Raw genomic sequence first — 18,665 nt, 5'->3', positions numbered from 1 at the left:
ATTGGAAAGCAAACAAAGTCAACTTGTTATCTTCTATAGAAAACGACGCGGTTTTGTAGAAAAAAAAAGTAGGTTATAAACACTTCACTGAAGTTCCGCCTTATGAACCTAGCTGTGTAATTTCGGGTCGATACAAAGACTTTTGGAGGTTCCAGTCTTCCAGATATTTTGTAGGTTATAAACTTTATACTATACATGTAACTACTCAATACTAACTTCATGAACCTTAAGGGGGCAAAGGCCAAAAGGAGCTTGCTGTATTTGTTTTTTTTCCTTAGCCCTATGTTTTTGACTTTTATTTTAAAACGCCTTTGCCCTTATTTGTTGTTACCTTCGTAAATAAGTAATTTTGTTGACTAATAAATTTAAAATTTTGTTGACTACGATATGCTTTTGTACATACATACTCCAGTGTCTCATTCTGTGTCACACTTGTCTCAAGAGTTCTACCTTGTAGTAACTGCAATTGGATAAAATGGATATTAAGGTCCTGTACATACTCCTGTATATTTCATGAGCCCTTTGAATTCCATTTTAGTTACTCTCCAAGTATATGTTAATTCACTTCTGGCAATGTATGCAACTATTATGTATGAATTGAACTAGATTCCAGGTTTGAGTACTAAACCTATCTAGTATTCTAGTTTCAGGTTGGTTGTACTTGTTGCAGGTACAACAACGCGGGTTGGGTACATCAGCTATGTAATATCTTCTGAATTAAATAAATAAAGACTTCACTAAAAATTCCAATATTATGAACCTAGCTGGAAAATTACGGATGCAAGACTTTTGGCGAGAGGTTCGCATATATTGTAGGTAAAAAAGTCTTTAAAAGAATTCACCGTTCGGAATTAGGTATTAACTTGTCTTCTTTCGACACACAACATACTCGATTCTCACAGCAAATGTTACAAGTATTCGATCTTTCATATATCTAAACTCTATATGAAAATACGTCCTTCTTGAAGTCCTTGCTAAGCAGGAAACAAGACGTCCTTCTTCATCTTTCCCTGAAGGCAGTTCAATAAAGGTCCCAGAGTTCTTGAAGAAGAAAGGCCGCTCTCGCTATCCTCGCCTCTAGAATTGATAACCTCCTTTTAGATTGGTGTAGGTAAGTAAATTGCCTTGGTGGTTATGTAATAGACTAATAGGTGTTAAGAATAGTTCTATAATTAATAATAAGATATCAGTCTCTGTCACATTTGTTTCAAGAGTTTGCCTTCTAGTGATTGCAATTGGATAAATATATAGATAGAAAGGTTAAAAACCCTTGATTTTCATTTTGGTTAAATTGTCTTTATATAAACAAATGTTTTTAAATTGATCACTTTTCGACATGAATGTATGAATGCTTGATCAACGATAAACAGGGTAAATTAAGAAAATGTCAAAAGGAGAGGACCATATATATAGATCAAAGTGTGGTCACATGTTAACGTCTGCACCAAATAAAAATCCTTAGAGCCCCTTCACGATCGCGTCACGGCACAATCACAATATCCCATCTCAATAAATATGACATCTACAAAGACAAATTATATGTTATGATGAGGCTTATATGGTTTTTAATTGTTTAAATCAAGTCATATAGGTGCATGAATTTTACAAGTAGCGATATATGTAGTAACATATATCGTTATTAAGTATTATCTCGCTTTTTTTGGGACCAATATACATAGATGTTGGAAAGAAATGATGATAAGGCATACTTTGTATCAACCACACCGTTTTATTTTCGGGACAAATCAATTAATCGTCCCGTTTAACCAATTAAAACGTTACAAAAAAAAAAGAAGAAGAGACTAACCTTGGTGGAGACGAACCTGAAAGGATAGACATAGCAAACACAGAAGAAGAAAAGTTTGTGTTGTTGTTTTCTTCATGATCATATATTGTTCTTCTCCCTCCCATGTCTACAAGTAGTGTACATGTATATATAAAAACTGAAGCATGACAAAATCAAACGTTGGGTGAATAGATAAATAAAACTTTTGTGTGCTGTGAAAACGCGGTTTTCTACATCAACGATATGTAACATCTTCTCAATAAACAAACATAGGACTTAACTAAAATGAATTAGTCTACTTGTGATGCAAATTTTCGAGAAATTTATAAATTGTTACAAAAAGGTCCGGCTCAAACATTGATTAGATTCGTTGATACGATGCAAAAAGAAAATACCCCTAACACATGTGCTAAGCCGGCACTGGTTACAAACAAAGGCAATTTCAACTGAGTATTTATGTGTATAATTATAAATACGATGGTATTACTTTAAATAAAAAAAACTAGTCATTTTGATTTGCGCATCACTCGAGTATACGTCTACGTACTTAGTTCAGAAAATATCGAAGCGAGAGGACCATATATAAAAGATCTAGCGTGCAAAGTGTGGTTACATGTTAACGTCTGCACTAAATATATCCTTCGTCAATCTTCGAAACGAGTCACGACACACAATATATTCCATCTCAATATTCTACATCGTTAGTTATTGCTGGATCAAAGTGTAAAGAGTAAGAAATATCTCAAATTATTCACATAATTACATTAACTTATTCAAGGGGAGGCCGTGGAAGTTCAACGTTGCTAGGCTGCTAGCAATCTCCAGGAGGGGGTGGTCTTGGAATGGGTTTGCAAGGCTTTTTATACGTATGTCCCGGATCTTCACTTCCTCCCTTAGGAGAATCTCCACATGGTGGGGAGGGTCTTACGCATATCTCATGTCTACCTTTTAACACAAATGAGTTTATTTAACCGCATAATAAGAGATTAAGAAAAAAACAATTACTTGAGAGTTTATACGGTTGTAATAGACGACATGACAAACTAATCAGTTTGTAAACTAGACCATTCTATTTTTGTGATTTAATCTTCCTGTCAAATGAAACCATTCAAAACGTTCCTAAAATTTGTTGTGGAATAAGATGAGACTGACCTTCGTGGACACGAGCCTGAAATGATAGACATAGAAATATATGAAGCAAGCATAGAAGAAGAAAAGCTTGTGTTGTTGTTTTCTTCATTTTCGTTGTTCTTCTATATATCTCCCGAGTCGACCAGTGGTGTACATATATAAAAATTGAAGCAGACAAAATCTAACGTATATAGTGAATAAAACAAAAGAAAATCATGAACTTTGACGACTTCTTGTTTGCTGTGAAAACGCGGTTTGTTACATCAGCTATGTAACATCTTCTCAATAAACAAATAAAAGACTTGGCTAATATTAATTTTTATGAACCTAGCTGGGTAATTTGATGCAAGACTTTTGGAGGTTCCGATATATATAAATTGTAGGCTGAACGTTTCACTGTTTGTCGTTGACGTATGTCTTACAAATTAGACCCAAGTCATATATAAAAAATATGATTTAATTTCGACAAATTCAGGGATCAGAGACTTTCCACATTCGATTGAACAAAGAGAATTTGCACAAGATATTATCTCTAAAGTCCCTTTTCATAACAGCTCAGAAGACTTTCTCTTCTATACATTTGATTTTGCGCATCACGAAAGTTTACGTCGTCTATGTACTTACATTTCAGAAAATATCGAAACGAGAGGACCATATGAAATCAAACTTCAAAAGTATGGTTAAATGTTAACGTCTGCACTAAATTTATCCTTCTTCGGTCTTCCAAACGAGTCACGACACATAATATATAGTCCATCTCAATAAATTCTACATCTACATCAGACAGTCATGTATATATATGGACACATATATCTCATTTGATGGTACGTATATGCTCTCTGTAGAGAGATACATTAAATTTCTTGTATTTACTATTTAGTTTTTTGTTGGATCAAAGTGTAAAAAGAGTAAGCAAAATCTCAAATATTGATCAACACATAATTTACATGAACATATATATATATTCAATGAGAGGCCATGAAAATATGTATCGAAGAGACAAATGAATTCCGTATAATGACACGTGAGAAGTTCTTTTAAATTGTAACCTCTATATGTCAATCATTATGTAAATATTTTTAAAAATATAATATTTAATTTTTGTAGCCGATTTTGTTTTTTCTCGCCATTTTGTTGTCGATTAAACGTTCGAAACCAATTTCTTCTAAGTTTTTCTTAGAATATATATTTTGCAGATTTCATTATCAGGATCAGTTAATTTCGATGTATCCCCACCTAAACATATTTCATCGGAATAAATCCTAAATCAACATCAGCCTCATGATCCTCCCGAAAAATCCAATCGCTTTGAATGCTTTCTTATATTCACATCACTAATGAATATTCACAAAATACTAGCCCCAAAAAATATTTCAACATATTAAGAGTTGAAAACCTGAATCTCTTTACATATTTTCATTTTGAATGTTAACCAAAGATTCTTCAAAATCTGTTTGACTAATATTTTTCTTTGAGAAATCTCATGAAACACACTATTTTATCCAAAATGCTTTCTTCTCTCTTAAATGTCTCCTTAAGGATCCACTAACTGAGAGTTTTACCCTGAACTGATAAATCATATAACAACATATGTAAAGCCTTAACCACTTGCACAAAAATAAACACTTAAGAGGAATGTCTAATCAATATATAGTTTAATTTCTATATTTTGATGATTTATTTATTTTATTAAGGCTCCAAAAATTAAGGGCCAAAGCAATCCAATCTACAAAAAAAGACACGTAAAGTTGTCACTTACCATACAAATAAAACAAAAGCGAAAAAGAGAAAATTCACCAAACAATACAACTTACGTCGACGTGTAACACAACCTCCCACCCGATTTTCTCATTTCCTTACAAAACCCAACAAAAAAAATACATATTATCAACACACAAACAAAAAACACACATCTCTCTTCATCTTTTTTGTTTCCTCCAAGAATCTGAATCTGTGCTTTACTATTTGTGTATAACCATGACGAACATCGATGATACGACGTCTTCTCCAATGGCCCACCCGATCAGTCCATCTTCTCAGCCTGATCTTCCCGACCAAACGAAACAAGATCCCCCAAGTTTACCCGACGAAGCAGCTTCTTCTGTTTCCGAAGAGAAAGATCTAACTCTGCCTGAAGAGAAGAAACCGAAACAGAATCAAGAAGAAGAGAGAGTGGACAGTGGGAGAGAGAGGTTAAAGAAACACCGGAAAGAGATCGCCGGTAGGGTTTGGATACCGGAGATATGGGGACAAGAAGAGCTTCTTAAGGATTGGATCGACTGTTCAACGTTCGACACGTGTCTAGTCCCTGCTGGAATCTCGTCTGCACGTGCTGCTCTTGTAGAGGAAGCTAGGCGAGCTGCTACAGCTTCTCGTGGATTACAACGATTAGACAGTCGTTGCTTGATCCTACGCTGAATCTTTTATATATATTAAAGTATATACATAAAATGTGGTTCCTGTACCTCAATAATAAGACACTATTGAATGACGATATATTGTTGATCTAGACTTTTTTACTCATAATTATAATTTTAGAGAACATTGCAAATTGCTTTTGAATGGTATATCATTGATCTATACATTTTACTCATAATGATAATATTAGAGGACATTGCAAATTGCGTTGAGTGTATTTATTTGTGCATATTTTGACATTTTGATCATACTGTATATCCGTGATTCGATCTTTTAGATAGTCACATTACAATACAACTATAGCTGACTATCCACTGATCCAGGGAGTAGATATCAGGTCGGTTTCATAAAAGGCAAAAGCTATAAATTTTTTTTTTCCAAGTTAAAGTTTAGAAAAAAAAAGATATAGCAATATTTTTTAGAATTCTGTAAATAACTATAACACTATAAATAAAATTTTGGTATAAGAAAAATTATGTTGTATATATGTTTCTTTATCTATACGCATATATTCATGAATCTTAAGAGAATGTATGATATTTATCTCTTCTTTTCAAATTTCAGTAATTAATTTTGATATGTTCTCTATTGTTGGATTATACTCTTTTTTTTGCTTGGTGACTAAGGTCTCTGTTCCAACCTTGATCAGAACTTAATTTGGATCAGTATTTTATCTAAAAGTTCAATTTCTGAGCGTGACATTTGCCCATTTTATTTCCAAATGTTTTCTATATGCATGTGCCGAAACATATGCCCAATCATGTTCTTAACTTCTGATAAGTCCAATTCAAAACTAACATTTATTAAAAGAAAAATAAATTTTATTTAGTAATGGGTCTAACTTATATCCAAAAACTAACCCAATGGAGGAGGGTTACGTAGTAATAGGCCTAACTCACTCCCAAAAGCTAGCTCAAGAGAGAAGAGTTGCATATATACTACCCAAGGAAACTAATCCCAACCGATGTGGGATATTTTAATATAATTTCTCGAGATGTCGGTGGAAAACGATTCAACGAGAAACTTTCCAAACCTAACATCTCATAAACACAACAAGACATGCCACTTATATGAGCCACATAGGTGAAAAACTATTTTTGTGAGAATTTGTTTGTTAGACCAACCATGAGCTCTGATACCATATTAGTAGTGGACCTAACTCACTCTCAAAATCTAACCCAAAGAACAAGAATTGCCACATCACATATATATTACCCAAATAAACATATATACTATCCAAATAAACTAATCCCAACGGATGTGGTATATATTCTAATAAATTTATCTTTATATTAGCCTATCTCTGCCTTATAAGCTAGACACATGTGAGTTTGTGACACAAGTGGGTTAAAGAGATTCAAGTACAACAACATCCTTCGTAAGAAGAAAAGTTGTTCAGTTATTTAGTTATTTAGGTATCATGGAACGAACTTATTTAGTTATCAGTTATCACATCATGTGCGTATTGCGTAGTGAGAATGTGCTGCTTTCTTAATGTGACAATCGCTTATTGCATCATTCCCCAACAAAGTACTCAAACATAAACCAAAAAGTTCTCAAAATATTACCATATGAAGAAACTAATACTTATATATGAGACTCATATATGCCAAATATACTAATGAATGAGATATTCAAATATTTATTCCAAACTACTTAAATTGTGTAGATTAGTCGGATCTAAATATTTTCTTTAAACCAACATTTATAAGAAATCACAAATGAGTAAGACCCAAATTGTGCAAGTCTTCATCAAATCCAGATACCCAACAACGTTTGAATACAGATAACTTTTAGTTTACAAGACAATAAAATTTATCATAATGAGCTAATCAGACTGAGTTATTTCAAATGGGCTATTGGGTCAAACAATTGTGAGGCCCATAAGTTTTTTTTTCCTTCCAGATACGAATGAGTCAAAAAGAGAATCATTTCTGATTCGTTGCGACAATCTCATCGTCTTTACGCTCTCGCCATTGTTGTTGTAGATCGCTTTCTTCCTAACCCTAAAATACGTAAGAGAGAGAGAGAGAGAGAGATCTCAGGTGCCTGAACAAAAACAAACGAGTCAACCATGGAGTACGCTGCTCGGAGAAATCAGAAAGGCGCTTTCGAAAGCTTCTACAAGCTTATCATGCGCCGTAACTCCGTCTACGTCACTTTCATCATCGCCGGCGCATTTTTCGGTGAACGGGTGAGAGATCAGTGCCTTTTTCATTGTTTTGTATCTTATCAGCTTTCGTATCTTCCCGGATCTACTTTGTGTTTATGGTTAGATTAGAAACGAATTGCTATTGGATATAGATTGATCGATCTACAATAGAGAGATGGAGATTATAGTTTTGATGCAATTCTGAGAGAAACTGGTGTCAAGAGTTTTGGATTTTGGGGTTTTCATAACCAGATAAAGGAGTTTTGAGTCTCAATTTGTTGTATTTTGGATATTCACAAGGGTTCGTATTGTATTGCAGGCTGTGGATTACGGTGTTCACAAGCTGTGGGAACGCAACAACGTTGGGGTATATATGTTTGTTTTTTGAATATATGTCTTTGGGTGTTGTTATGTTGTGATTACTGGATCTTGTTTATGCAATCCAATGCCTGAATCCTGTTGTTTGTTGCTTTGGATACTCTGCATCTGAACTTTGACTGTAATATATACCTTACATTGAAACTGCCTTTCTGATAGGGTTATAGAAATCAATCAGTTTTTCCCAATGTGTTTGGTGTTCTTGCTGTTGTTAATGCTTGTGGTCTTTTGAAGTAGAGTTTAGATGGTGTTTGTTTCTCCATTCTCTGTACTGTCCATTTTGATATGGAAATGGTCACAATTCTGCTTAATCATTCTTATGTTATTAGTCGCAGGACATGATTTAAACGCCAAAGTTTTCATTTGTGGCTTTACACCTTTACATTTTAAACTTCACATGGTAACATAAACACAATTGCAAACGTGGCCCTAGTCATCATCTTCCCCAATTTCTGCTAGCTGTTTAGTTTGACTAGTTAATAGTTGAATACTTGTTATAGAGTAGTAATTAATTTGCTAATTTGAAACTGTTTTAGCTTACGTTTTGAGTTTCGATATATATAGTTCTCCTGATATGTTTTGTGCTAGGTAGTTCTCCTCCTTTAGGATTTTTCTGTCTCAGATTATATCTACTCTAACTCTATACTCATAACATGATATTCTTGTCATGTTGCAGAAACGGTACGAAGACATCTCTGTGTTGGGTCAAAGGCCAGTAGAAGAATGAGATTTACTCCTTTTTGAATCTCTCAGACCAAAAGCAAGAAATGGAATTTCCATGTTGTTTTGCATTTTAATTCTCTCTTTTCTTTGTTGAATAAATATAAAAAATCGTTGGGATGATTCATACTTCAACCTAAAGCTATTTGGTTCTGATTAAATTGAATTTTTTTGCATTGTGGATGGAATATGATAAACATTATCATGAGTCGTCGTTTGGCGTTAACCAAATCATTTTCCTTAATTAAAAGCAAACTCCACTAAATTTCCCATTCGTGAAATTTCCATTCACCTTTGGTTACTTGAAGCGTCACTTTTAATGTAACAGAGACAGAGTCCATATTCTGAGGTGTATTAATTTTTAGAAAATGTTATCATGGAGGAGAGAGGTCAAATTCATTTTCACTCCTTTTTCCCAATGTTGGATACCAAAAAAAGAAAGAAACATTTATGATTGATAAGAGTTCTGTGAAAAAATAACCAGAGAAGTCACTGTCGATAGAAGAACCGCGTTCATGATTTTAAGTGGGAATTAAACCGACAAAACCACATTGGTTCAGTTTTGTGCACGAGAGAGAGCTTGAAGACTTCCACCTAGACTAAGCTGTGGGGCAAAATGTTAAAGATTAGATTTTGACGATCTCTTTATGGTAAATCACACAATTTGCACCACTACTTTCGAAGGCCAAGCATGTGTGATATAGCGAAGATCAACATCGTGCAAACCAAATGATATCATTCAAATAAGATTTAGAAGAAAAAGGATCGTTATGGGCAAACAAGTGGAACTATCCATCCATAGATCCGAATAATGCGTTTTGTTTTGTTGCGAGAAGAGATTTAAAGATCGGAGTTGGTGCAAATGCGATGTTTTTGTGGTCGGAGTAATGGACAAATGAATATTCCGAAGGCATTTTTGTCTTGATACCGTTATGTTATGCCCTACCTGATCATCACATCACATGTTCCACTTTTTCTTTTACATTTTCAGAGAAATTTCCTTTTTCATTTATATTTGTTTGTGCTAATATTTGATATATAGTTATAAACTTAATAATAATGAGATGCGAATAATGAAAAAAATCTCTCGATAAGACGAAGTGGGGAGAAAGAAAAATGGGAGGTGGGTTTTGTTGGGGCAGGCACCATCTGTGGATTATACGAAAAGGTATCACACACAGAAAGGATAAGACAATTATTTGTTTCGCTAAAGTTTTGATATAGACAATGTTGTATCAGTATGTAACATTTTGAAGCAGAAAATTATTTAGTCTGAGCCTTTACAAAAGAAAAGAAAAACATTTAAAAACTTTCATCGGTTATCTTCACATCAGATTCATGAGATAAAACAGTTGAAAATATCATTTCTTTCAAAAGATTTAACAAAAAGAAAAATATGTAGTTTATAATCACTTTTTTCTTGCATTTCATTATGTTTATTCACCATTATATATAACAAAAATTCATGACTTAGGTTTATAGTCAATTATTTGACATGCCTTCTACATCTAATATTTACTTCTTTGATGGAAAACGTGGTCTCTAGGCTCTCTACCATAGTTTAGCTTTTTCTTTTTTTCTTTTTCAGCACCATAGTTTAGCTATCTTGTATCATCCAAAAGGATATTGACGAACGTCCTTCAAGGCTTGAACACATATAGCATATTTACTACATTTGGTTTGGTCCCATTTATATTTATTCAACATGTTGAATTCTTTCAATCCACATAGATTTTTTTTCATTTTTGTTTATTCAACACCCTTATTGTATGAATTCAACACCTCCATTGTACATATATATAGTCTAAGATAACATTGAACCCAAAAAAGTTGACTACATATTTCTGATATAGTATATTATAAATACACAACATAATTAATAAAATTATTTTACTGTTGACTAAATATTAAAAGTTACCATTAATTTATCCCTATATATAATGATCCACCAATCCGAAGTTATGCTTTTTCTTTAGAGCATATATAACCACAGAAATTCGCTTCGATAGCATATGACCATACGTTTTAGGTAATCTTTCAACTTTTTTATTTTTCATCTTTATTGCTTTTTATTTTTTTATTTTGAGAAAAAAAAACTAATATCAGAAGAGAGTGCCTATAAATAGCAGAGCCAGTCCAGTCTTGTCAGCCATGCAGTAATCTGTAATCTTATAAAACACATTAAAATCTCCCCAGGTTTAGAAAAAAAAAACTCATTACTTATTTACAGTTTTGGAAACATTAATCTATTCTTTTTTTTGAATGGAAATCTTTTTTCTCCTTTTTTTCTAGCAGAATTTTCCAACAAAACAGGAATTAAACACAAGATGAAGAACAAGACAATGATTACGATCTCCTACTTCGTCTTGGCCCTCCTCTGCATTGGCCCTTCAGATGCTCGTAATGCTAATACTCTTTGTTTTTTTTAATCTCTATCCATATATATTATATACTGATATACATATATGAGAGCATGTACATGTGATTTTTGTTTAACACTATATAAATTGGTTCGGTAATTATAATAATGTGCAGAGACACAAGGAGTAGGTTTTGGATATAGAGGCAAAAATGGACCATACCAATGGGGTCACCTAAACCCTCACTTCACCAAATGCGCGGTCGGTAAATTGCAATCTCCGATTGATATCCAAAGGAGACAAATATTTTATAACCGCAAATTGGAATCGCTACACCGAGATTACTTCATCACAAACGCAACGCTAGTTGACCACGTCTGTAATGTTGCGATGGTCTTCGGGGAAGGAGCAGGAGATGTGATTATAGAAAATAAGAACTATACCTTAGTGCAAATGCATTGGCACACTCCTTCTGAACATCATCTTCATGGAGTCCAGTAAGTCCCTATTCTTTTTTCATTGATTTATTTCTAATCCATTAAACTCTTTATTACGGTAAAATAAAAGAAAAAATAATCGAGTTTGGAATATATGCCAATTTTTTATCAAAACAAAAAAGTATATGCCAATTTGTTACTCAATATTTGAGAAAAAAATCCAAAACTATTTGTATTTCCATATAGTCACAAAGCCCATTGTCAAGTGATTTTAGGGATACTATTTCCATAGTTTTTGGTTTGTGAAGCCCATAGTCATAGAGTCACAAAACCCATTTGCAAGTGGTTTTGAGTTATATATAATTTTAATTGAAATTCCTTTTTTTTTTAAAGAAAAATATAAAAGTGTTCATAATAATAATTAACTAAAATTAAAAAATGACTTAGATATGCAGCTGAGCTGCACATGGTACACCAAGCAAAAGATGGAAGCTTTGCTGTGGTGGCAAGTCTCTTCAAAATCGGCGCTGAAGAGCCTTTCCTATCTCAGGTACTTATGAGGGCTATATATACACAACAGTTCATTAGTGTGACTATATTGACTTAATTTGACTAGCTAGTATTTTTTTCAATATGAAAATATGATTAGATGAAGGGTAGATTGGTGAAGCTAAAGGAAGAGAGAAGCAAAGGGAACCAAACAGCTCAAGTGGAAGTAGGAAAAATAGACACAAGACACATCGAACGTAAGACTCGAAAGTTCTACAGATACGTTGGTTCACTCACTACTCCTCCTTGCTCCGAGAACGTTATTTGGACCATCCTTGGCAAGGTAAACATTTTTTACTGTTAGGGGAGGTTTTAAAACATATTTTTATTTTGTGTGTTGCTAAAGTTTTGGTAGTTCAGTGGTTGAGTTTTCACCATTCTATTTAAAATTTTAATAATTCAGTAGAAGATATTACTAGTTAAGTAAGAAAAAAAAGTTACAGATTTTTTTAAACACTTAATTTTACTACATTTATGAAATTTGGTGTGAATGATCTAGTGTTTCAGTAAATTTACAAACTAAGTTATTTTTTCACTGATTTTAAAATTTTAGGAAGTAGGAAATAAGAAATTTGTGATGATGTTAGAATTCTAAGATCTTGGTTAATGCATGGTTACTCTGTTGTTATGGAGGATAAAACATATGAGAATCCTATACTACTTTTTTATTTAGACTTTAATATATCAAGATCTTGAGACCATAGTGTACGTAACAATATTTAAAGTTTCAAACTTCATCCCAAATTTAATAGACTATTCAATTATTCTTGACGATATTCAACCAATGTGAGTGTCTTTTGGGCTCCACAACCCCTGCTTTTAAGCTAAAAACCCCATTATGTCAAACTTGTTATTCACGTTTGAATGAAACAACAGAGTTAGAAGTCAATATACGATTGATATAGATAGTACTAACACCCAGCTAGCTACTAGTTTCAATGTTTCATGTTTATTTGACATTTTTGTATGGAAACGGTCCAAACTAATGTGACATCGTGATTTATGAATATTGCCGTGTGTTTAATAAACTAATAAATGCAGGTGAGGTCAATGTCAAAGGAGCAAGTAGAACTACTCAAATCTCCATTGGATACTTCTTTCAAGAACAATGCGAGACCTTGTCAACCCCTCAACGGCCGGAGAGTGGAGATGTTCCACGAGCTTGTCGACGCAAAAGAAACCGGCAATAAGAAGAAGAAACCGGCAATAAGAAGAAGAAACCCAATTAAAAATTAGTTTTACATTATCTATCGGTTTGTTTAGAACCCTAACTAGATTCGTAAAATTAGCAATATTTTAAATAGTAATCATATATATGTGGTACTTGTGTTCTTGTTTGCTACTTCTTCGATTTCCAAATTTATAATGTTGTGATATGAGATATGTGCTTACGTTGAAACAACGTGAATCAAACTAATAATACTATGTCGGAATAATTAATTTGGATCTACGTTTGAATATTATCGATAACAACGGCTACATTAATATCCCACTAACCCAAAGGCAAGACGCAAGAAGTGTTAAACAAGACGTAAGCGATTAGTTGGAAAATTTGTCCTAGTGGTTGGTTTTTGCTATTAGCATTATGATTGTATAACATCAACCGAATTTGAAAGAATCATAAATAGATCAATTTTGGACTTAAAATCTACAAGGCATTAGTCCACACATAAATGATTAATTGACTCCAAGCTAAATTGGGCATTAACTAGGTCATATTTGTGGCTATCAATTCTACAGCAACATCTAATGCATCTCTCTATTCGAAAAATATCTGGAATAGACGTAGATAGATTAAATAAAGATATATGGAAGAATTTTACAATTATTAGTTTATATTATAAAAAGAAATAAGTAGTACTATATAAATTGTTGGAACTTGGATGATTGAAATTTGAAAGGAGAGAACAAGAAAAATCTAAACATGGGGGTTTGAATGTTTCTGTACATGTTGGTTAGAAATAATTGTGGCAAGGAAAGAAAAAAAGAGAACTAGTGTGAGACAAATTAATTGTCATTGTCTTTCCTGCCAACTCCAAACAAACAATAATTCTCGTAACTAAAAATAAATACTAAAAGTATACTATAAATTATCAAAACTTATGGACCTCTTTCTCGCTTTTTGCAGCAAAGAAAATTATCTCCCTACGTATTCACCCTAAACCTTATTGCTAGGTCAAAAGCCCTGTAGATGAGAATTATTCTAACCTAATTCATACTCACAATACTGATTTAGTCTTCCTAAACATGTACTATTAGTTATTTAGTTATGACACTTTGTTCAGCGATTAGTGCCCCATGATGTTTTGTCTTACTATATCTATTAATAATCTTTAGAAACACAATACTAGTTTAATCTTCAGAACATGTACGTACCATTTTCAAATTCAAAGTACTATAGCTGAAAACATTTGCTAAATTTTAAATATGAAAAATCTACATATTCATATTAATGATTATTAACACATGACAAGGTTCTTCAGAAAATGAACAAAAACTTACAAGTCTGAATTCTTATGTTCCTTTTTACGAAGGCCACATCATGGATGGCCAATAATGAAATGCCAAATTCGAAGGACTGACTTTTCCAAATTGTTCCCATTCGTTAATAATGTTATTAAAAAAAACAAAGATGGCTAAGAATAATGACCTGTCTTTTCTTGAAAATGAAAGAACTACTCATATAGTATATACAAATGACACTAGCTACGGATCATATTAAGTTCGCCACGACCTGAACAAGTCAAAAGAAATTAAAGTGTTCATGGTTCCCACTATTCACTTTCAATGTTCAATGTTCTATCATTCTTAAATTGTTTTGAAGAGTCTAGCACTATTTCAATTGCCTTAATTAAAACTTAAACTGCGACAACAAAATCAGCGGTATTAAAAATACGAAAGTGACATAAAAGAACAAAAATAATTTATTTAAAAGAGAAGTAAAATCTTCCTTAAAGAGCATATATTGACTGTTCACAAAGTATCATTGTATTATTCCACTATAACAAAAAAGCACATATACAAAAATAAATTAACAATACCTATGTAAGTAATAACAAAAAACTAAATTCCAAAATCAAAAGACTTGAGAAAATAAAAACGCACTGATAAGATAATAACAAAACGGTGAAAAGTAGTTGAAACGCAATCTTTTTTTTAACGCAAAAAAAAAAAAAGCGTCCGCGTTTTAAGCTCTCACAGTATATGTGCCGTGTTCCTAACTCCGTTAAAAAGTTAAAACCACTCGCCACGTCATCACACGCCAACGACTTTGCAAAAATATACACACACGCTTCTGGACACCACGTGGCCAACCAAACCCAATCACGATCCTTTGTTTTGTTTTTCCAAAGCTGGGCCCCGCCCAGTCCCCCACCGTAAACGCCGCACGTCACGCCACGTCAACCAACAAATCCGGTCTTCTCCCCGAAGTAAACCGTGTCATCCCACCTAAACCAGGTAACACCGGTTCATCACCGCCACAGTCTAATGATCTCCTCGAACCGGTACTGTTCCTCGTCGGTGAAACTTCTTCCGGCGGAAGTCTTCCTCTGATATCCGTCGATCTCCTAGCTGAAACCCTCGCCGGAGTGGGTACGACGGCGTCTTTACGCGGCGCGTGAGCTGATACGTCTTTGCAACCGCCACCGGTTCTGAAGATGGCTCGCAAGCTAGCGAAAAACCCGGGTTTCTTAACCCGAACCGGTTTATCTTTAAATGAACCGGATTTTTGTCTCTGAATCCGTCGGCTGCGGTCGCGTTTAGATCTCACCCTTCCGATGCAAGAAACCTTAGGAGAAGAAGGCTCCGGTAACGAAGGATCCGATTTCAATCTCGACCCGATCCGTTTAGGGATCATCAGAGTTCTGGCGATTCTGCAGTTCCTCCGCTTCTTTGCTTCGTTGAAACAAGTCTTCTGTGGTTTCGGTAATCCGATGATCGACGCCTTTGATTTGAGCGAGACTCGTTGCGAGCTCGAATTAGGGTTCGGATTCTGATTAGGAGTAGATGAGTTTCGTTTTTGTGATTCTTTGCGTTCTAAGAAGGCGTTGTCGTTTAGCCATTCGAGCTGTTCTTCTTTTGACAAAGAGTAAGATTCCGGTGGGAAATCTACGGAGGAGATTGAAACGGGTCGGATCTTCGGGTCATGAGTTGAGTCTTCGTTGTTGTTGCCGTCGGCTACGGCGAGAGTCTCGCATGAGATTTTCCGGTCAGAGCCACCGGTGCATACTGAAGAAACGACTTGTGGCATTGAATCGATGATGAGACTTTAGCTAAAAAGACTTGTTAGAGAAAGAGACAAGTTTTGAGAGGTAGATTCAGGGGAAGAGAAGGTTCATAGATACGAACTTTGGTATTTATATTGGCTTATTCATATAGTATATATTTGCTGATACAAGAGAATAAGATCCATATATATCCATATATATATATTTGCTGATTTATCTGATTTTATATTTATATTTCAGTTGACTTTTTATTTAATTTTCTTAACTAAAAAATATTACTAGTAAATTAGTAGAATTTATAAGGTGAGAGACTTGTAAAATAATTTTATATGATTATATTGATTCACCGTCAAATACAAGTTGACAAGAATTTGAAGCTTTTACTCTGCTCAGCTCGTTGAGGACCAACTTGCGTCTTTCTTCAAGCTTGTTGAGCTCTTTCCATTCAATGGGACTAGTAGTAGTGGAATAGGTTGCCTTCTTTAAGAGTCTTGCGTTCTTTAGAATGTATTTAGCTACTTCTTTCTCTTCTTCTCTTTTGCAACCGTATCTTATCCGATTCCACACAAATGTCTCGAGGCAAGAAGACAAACATTCAGGAACGTACTTTGGCTCATTCCATCTCCAGCTAGTGTCCACATCATCTTAGCTAGGATACTTAACATGCTGGTGAGAAAAAGACAAGGCAAAATGTGTATTACTATCAGACTTTCATATTTAAAACCCCAAAAGAGAGAAAGACAACCATCAGATCGTAATCTTACATCAATGAGTTTGAGGACTTGTAGTTTAGGAGAGATGTCGAGCATGAACATAAGTAGATTCCACCACTCCGCTTCACGTGTATACATCTGTAGATATACCAGTTGATAAAAGATAGCTCCGGTAGGGCACTTAATCTATTATGCATAAAGATCATATTATATTATGAAAGGCTACAGAAACAAACACAAAGTTAAATTGCAAGCATAGTTGTTTGTTACCTCTAAAGGTGATAAGTTCAAGGAAAGACATTTGGCTGACTTAAGAGATCCCGAAATATTCTCATTAACGATGTAAGAAACGTCACTAATAGTTGCCTTGACTAACGCTGGCGCATTCTCAATAAGACAACACTGACCATAACTAAACCCTTTCATTTTCAAGTATTCCAAACAAGGAGCGTTTATCATAGTCTTTCGTCCCCCAATTTGACCGTGAATCCATAGTCTCTTTAAAGATGGCGCTTCAATAACCAAATTCAGGACAACCTTACAAGCACCTCCATGTATGAGAAAATCTTCAAGATTAGGACAGCCAGATATAAGGTTACGGATTGATTCACCGTCTTTGTAGCTCACATGAAAAAGGTGCAAAATTCTGAGAGACTTCATACAAACTCGAGAAGGAACATCAACAAGAACCGAAAACTTGAGTTTCAGGGTCTCAAGTGTATCACAGAAAAACAAGCTACTCGGAAATTGGACTGGCATGGAAAAAAAGGAAAGCGAGACTTCGAGTACGAACTCACGCACATTACGTGCAAATGCAATTCCAGCCCATAGTTCAACATCTATATCATCACATAAATCTGTGACTGTGAGATGCAAACTCTCTAGAACTGGAGCTTTATGTAAAAGCAAAGACCTGCCAACATTCTCTGCAGTTCTCGGATTAATCTCAGAGTTGAACTCGAGTTTCGGTACCAACTTCCAAAGAAAACGCCATCGTTTAGACAAACCACTTGTGGCTATCACATTCTTTGTTGGAAGCGAAGAGAGTATCTGCAGAATCAAATCATCAGGCAACTCACTGATCCCGTCTTTACCCATAACAGCTCGAGTTCTCAAACTTTCACCAACAAAAAACGAAAAAGAAGACAAAGATTAAGAATTAGGGCTTAGAGCTTGCTTGCAGTTAAAGAAACCATATTTGTAACGAAACAGAAAAACATACCATCGTTTCATTGTCGTTGATAGGGTGAATTAAGAGAAAACAATTTAATAAGATTAGCAAAGTCTCTTTCAGATTTGTGCCTTCCCAGTGCTGCTGCTATCGAATCAAAAACGCTCCAAACGCAAACACAGTCTACCTAGCAATATTATTCAAGAGACCCAACCCCCGTTCGAATCTGGCTTCAGCTGATCTTATATCAGATCAGCGGCTCGAGAGAGGACAACAGTTTTCCCAGTGCAAAAAGATGAAAATATTTTCTTTGATTATTTGGGAAAAAATTAGTTTTAGGGGTTACTTTTTTTTTTCTTTTTCTTTGGAGGAACAAATATTGCATCCTGTAGGTTAGGAAAACAATTATTGTTCATATTCTATTTCGTGAATCTTTTCCATTTTGGTCCGATTTACACATGTAACAATATCTTGAATTAATTTCTTATATTGATTTGTGTTAGTTTATGATTCACTTGAAATCAACTGGATACACAGTTCACAACGAAGCTTCAAGAGTGAAGACTGATTGAAGGAGAAGAACTAGGATTCAGATTTGCAGAGTAGCACAAGGCATCAAGA

The 18,665-nt window shown here is 34.3% G+C and overlaps 5 protein-coding genes and 2 long non-coding RNA genes across 7 annotated transcripts; 3 read left to right on the top strand and 4 right to left on the bottom strand.

The window, feature by feature from the left end:
• On the bottom strand, window positions 1,261–2,317 carry LOC109125299. The gene is made up of 2 exons (XR_002032563.1): window positions 1,808–2,317; window positions 1,261–1,522 (listed from the first exon to the last, which is right to left on the bottom strand). It is a non-coding gene; the product is annotated as an uncharacterized LOC109125299 (long non-coding RNA).
• On the bottom strand, window positions 2,433–3,263 carry LOC104791530. Its single transcript, XR_002032561.1, has 2 exons — window positions 2,939–3,263; window positions 2,433–2,731 (listed from the first exon to the last, which is right to left on the bottom strand). It is a non-coding gene; the product is annotated as an uncharacterized LOC104791530 (long non-coding RNA).
• On the top strand, window positions 4,662–5,524 carry LOC104791529. Its single transcript, XM_010517445.2, has one exon. The coding sequence runs from the start codon at window positions 4,895–4,897 to the stop codon at window positions 5,333–5,335; it is 441 nt and encodes a 146-aa protein (XP_010515747.1). The 5' UTR covers window positions 4,662–4,894; the 3' UTR covers window positions 5,336–5,524.
• LOC104791528 (cytochrome b-c1 complex subunit 9) lies at window positions 7,262–8,793 on the top strand. The gene is made up of 3 exons (XM_010517444.2): window positions 7,262–7,529; window positions 7,807–7,854; window positions 8,542–8,793. The coding sequence occupies exons 1-3, from the start codon at window positions 7,410–7,412 to the stop codon at window positions 8,590–8,592; spliced, it is 219 nt and encodes a 72-aa protein (XP_010515746.1). The 5' UTR covers window positions 7,262–7,409; the 3' UTR covers window positions 8,593–8,793.
• On the top strand, window positions 10,673–13,379 carry LOC104791526 (alpha carbonic anhydrase 1, chloroplastic-like). Its single transcript, XM_010517443.2, has 6 exons — window positions 10,673–10,781; window positions 10,881–10,985; window positions 11,121–11,442; window positions 11,830–11,932; window positions 12,032–12,214; window positions 12,973–13,379. Exons 2-6 carry the CDS (start codon window positions 10,913–10,915, stop codon window positions 13,165–13,167), a joined length of 876 nt encoding a protein of 291 aa, XP_010515745.1. The 5' UTR covers window positions 10,673–10,781; window positions 10,881–10,912; the 3' UTR covers window positions 13,168–13,379.
• LOC104791525 lies at window positions 14,895–16,328 on the bottom strand. The gene has a single exon (XM_010517442.2). The coding sequence runs from the start codon at window positions 16,181–16,183 to the stop codon at window positions 15,323–15,325; it is 861 nt and encodes a 286-aa protein (XP_010515744.1). The 5' UTR covers window positions 16,184–16,328; the 3' UTR covers window positions 14,895–15,322.
• On the bottom strand, window positions 16,806–17,971 carry LOC104699094 (FBD-associated F-box protein At3g49020-like). Its single transcript, XM_019246365.1, has 3 exons — window positions 17,144–17,971; window positions 16,925–17,053; window positions 16,806–16,826 (listed from the first exon to the last, which is right to left on the bottom strand). The coding sequence occupies exons 1-3, from the start codon at window positions 17,969–17,971 to the stop codon at window positions 16,806–16,808; spliced, it is 978 nt and encodes a 325-aa protein (XP_019101910.1).

This window comes from Camelina sativa, chromosome 6 (assembly GCF_000633955.1).
Source record: "Camelina sativa cultivar DH55 chromosome 6, Cs, whole genome shotgun sequence".
Classification (NCBI taxonomy): domain Eukaryota; kingdom Viridiplantae; phylum Streptophyta; class Magnoliopsida; order Brassicales; family Brassicaceae; genus Camelina; species Camelina sativa.
Note: the sequence above shows the minus strand (reverse complement) of the source record. Positions and strands in the feature narration are given on the sequence as shown.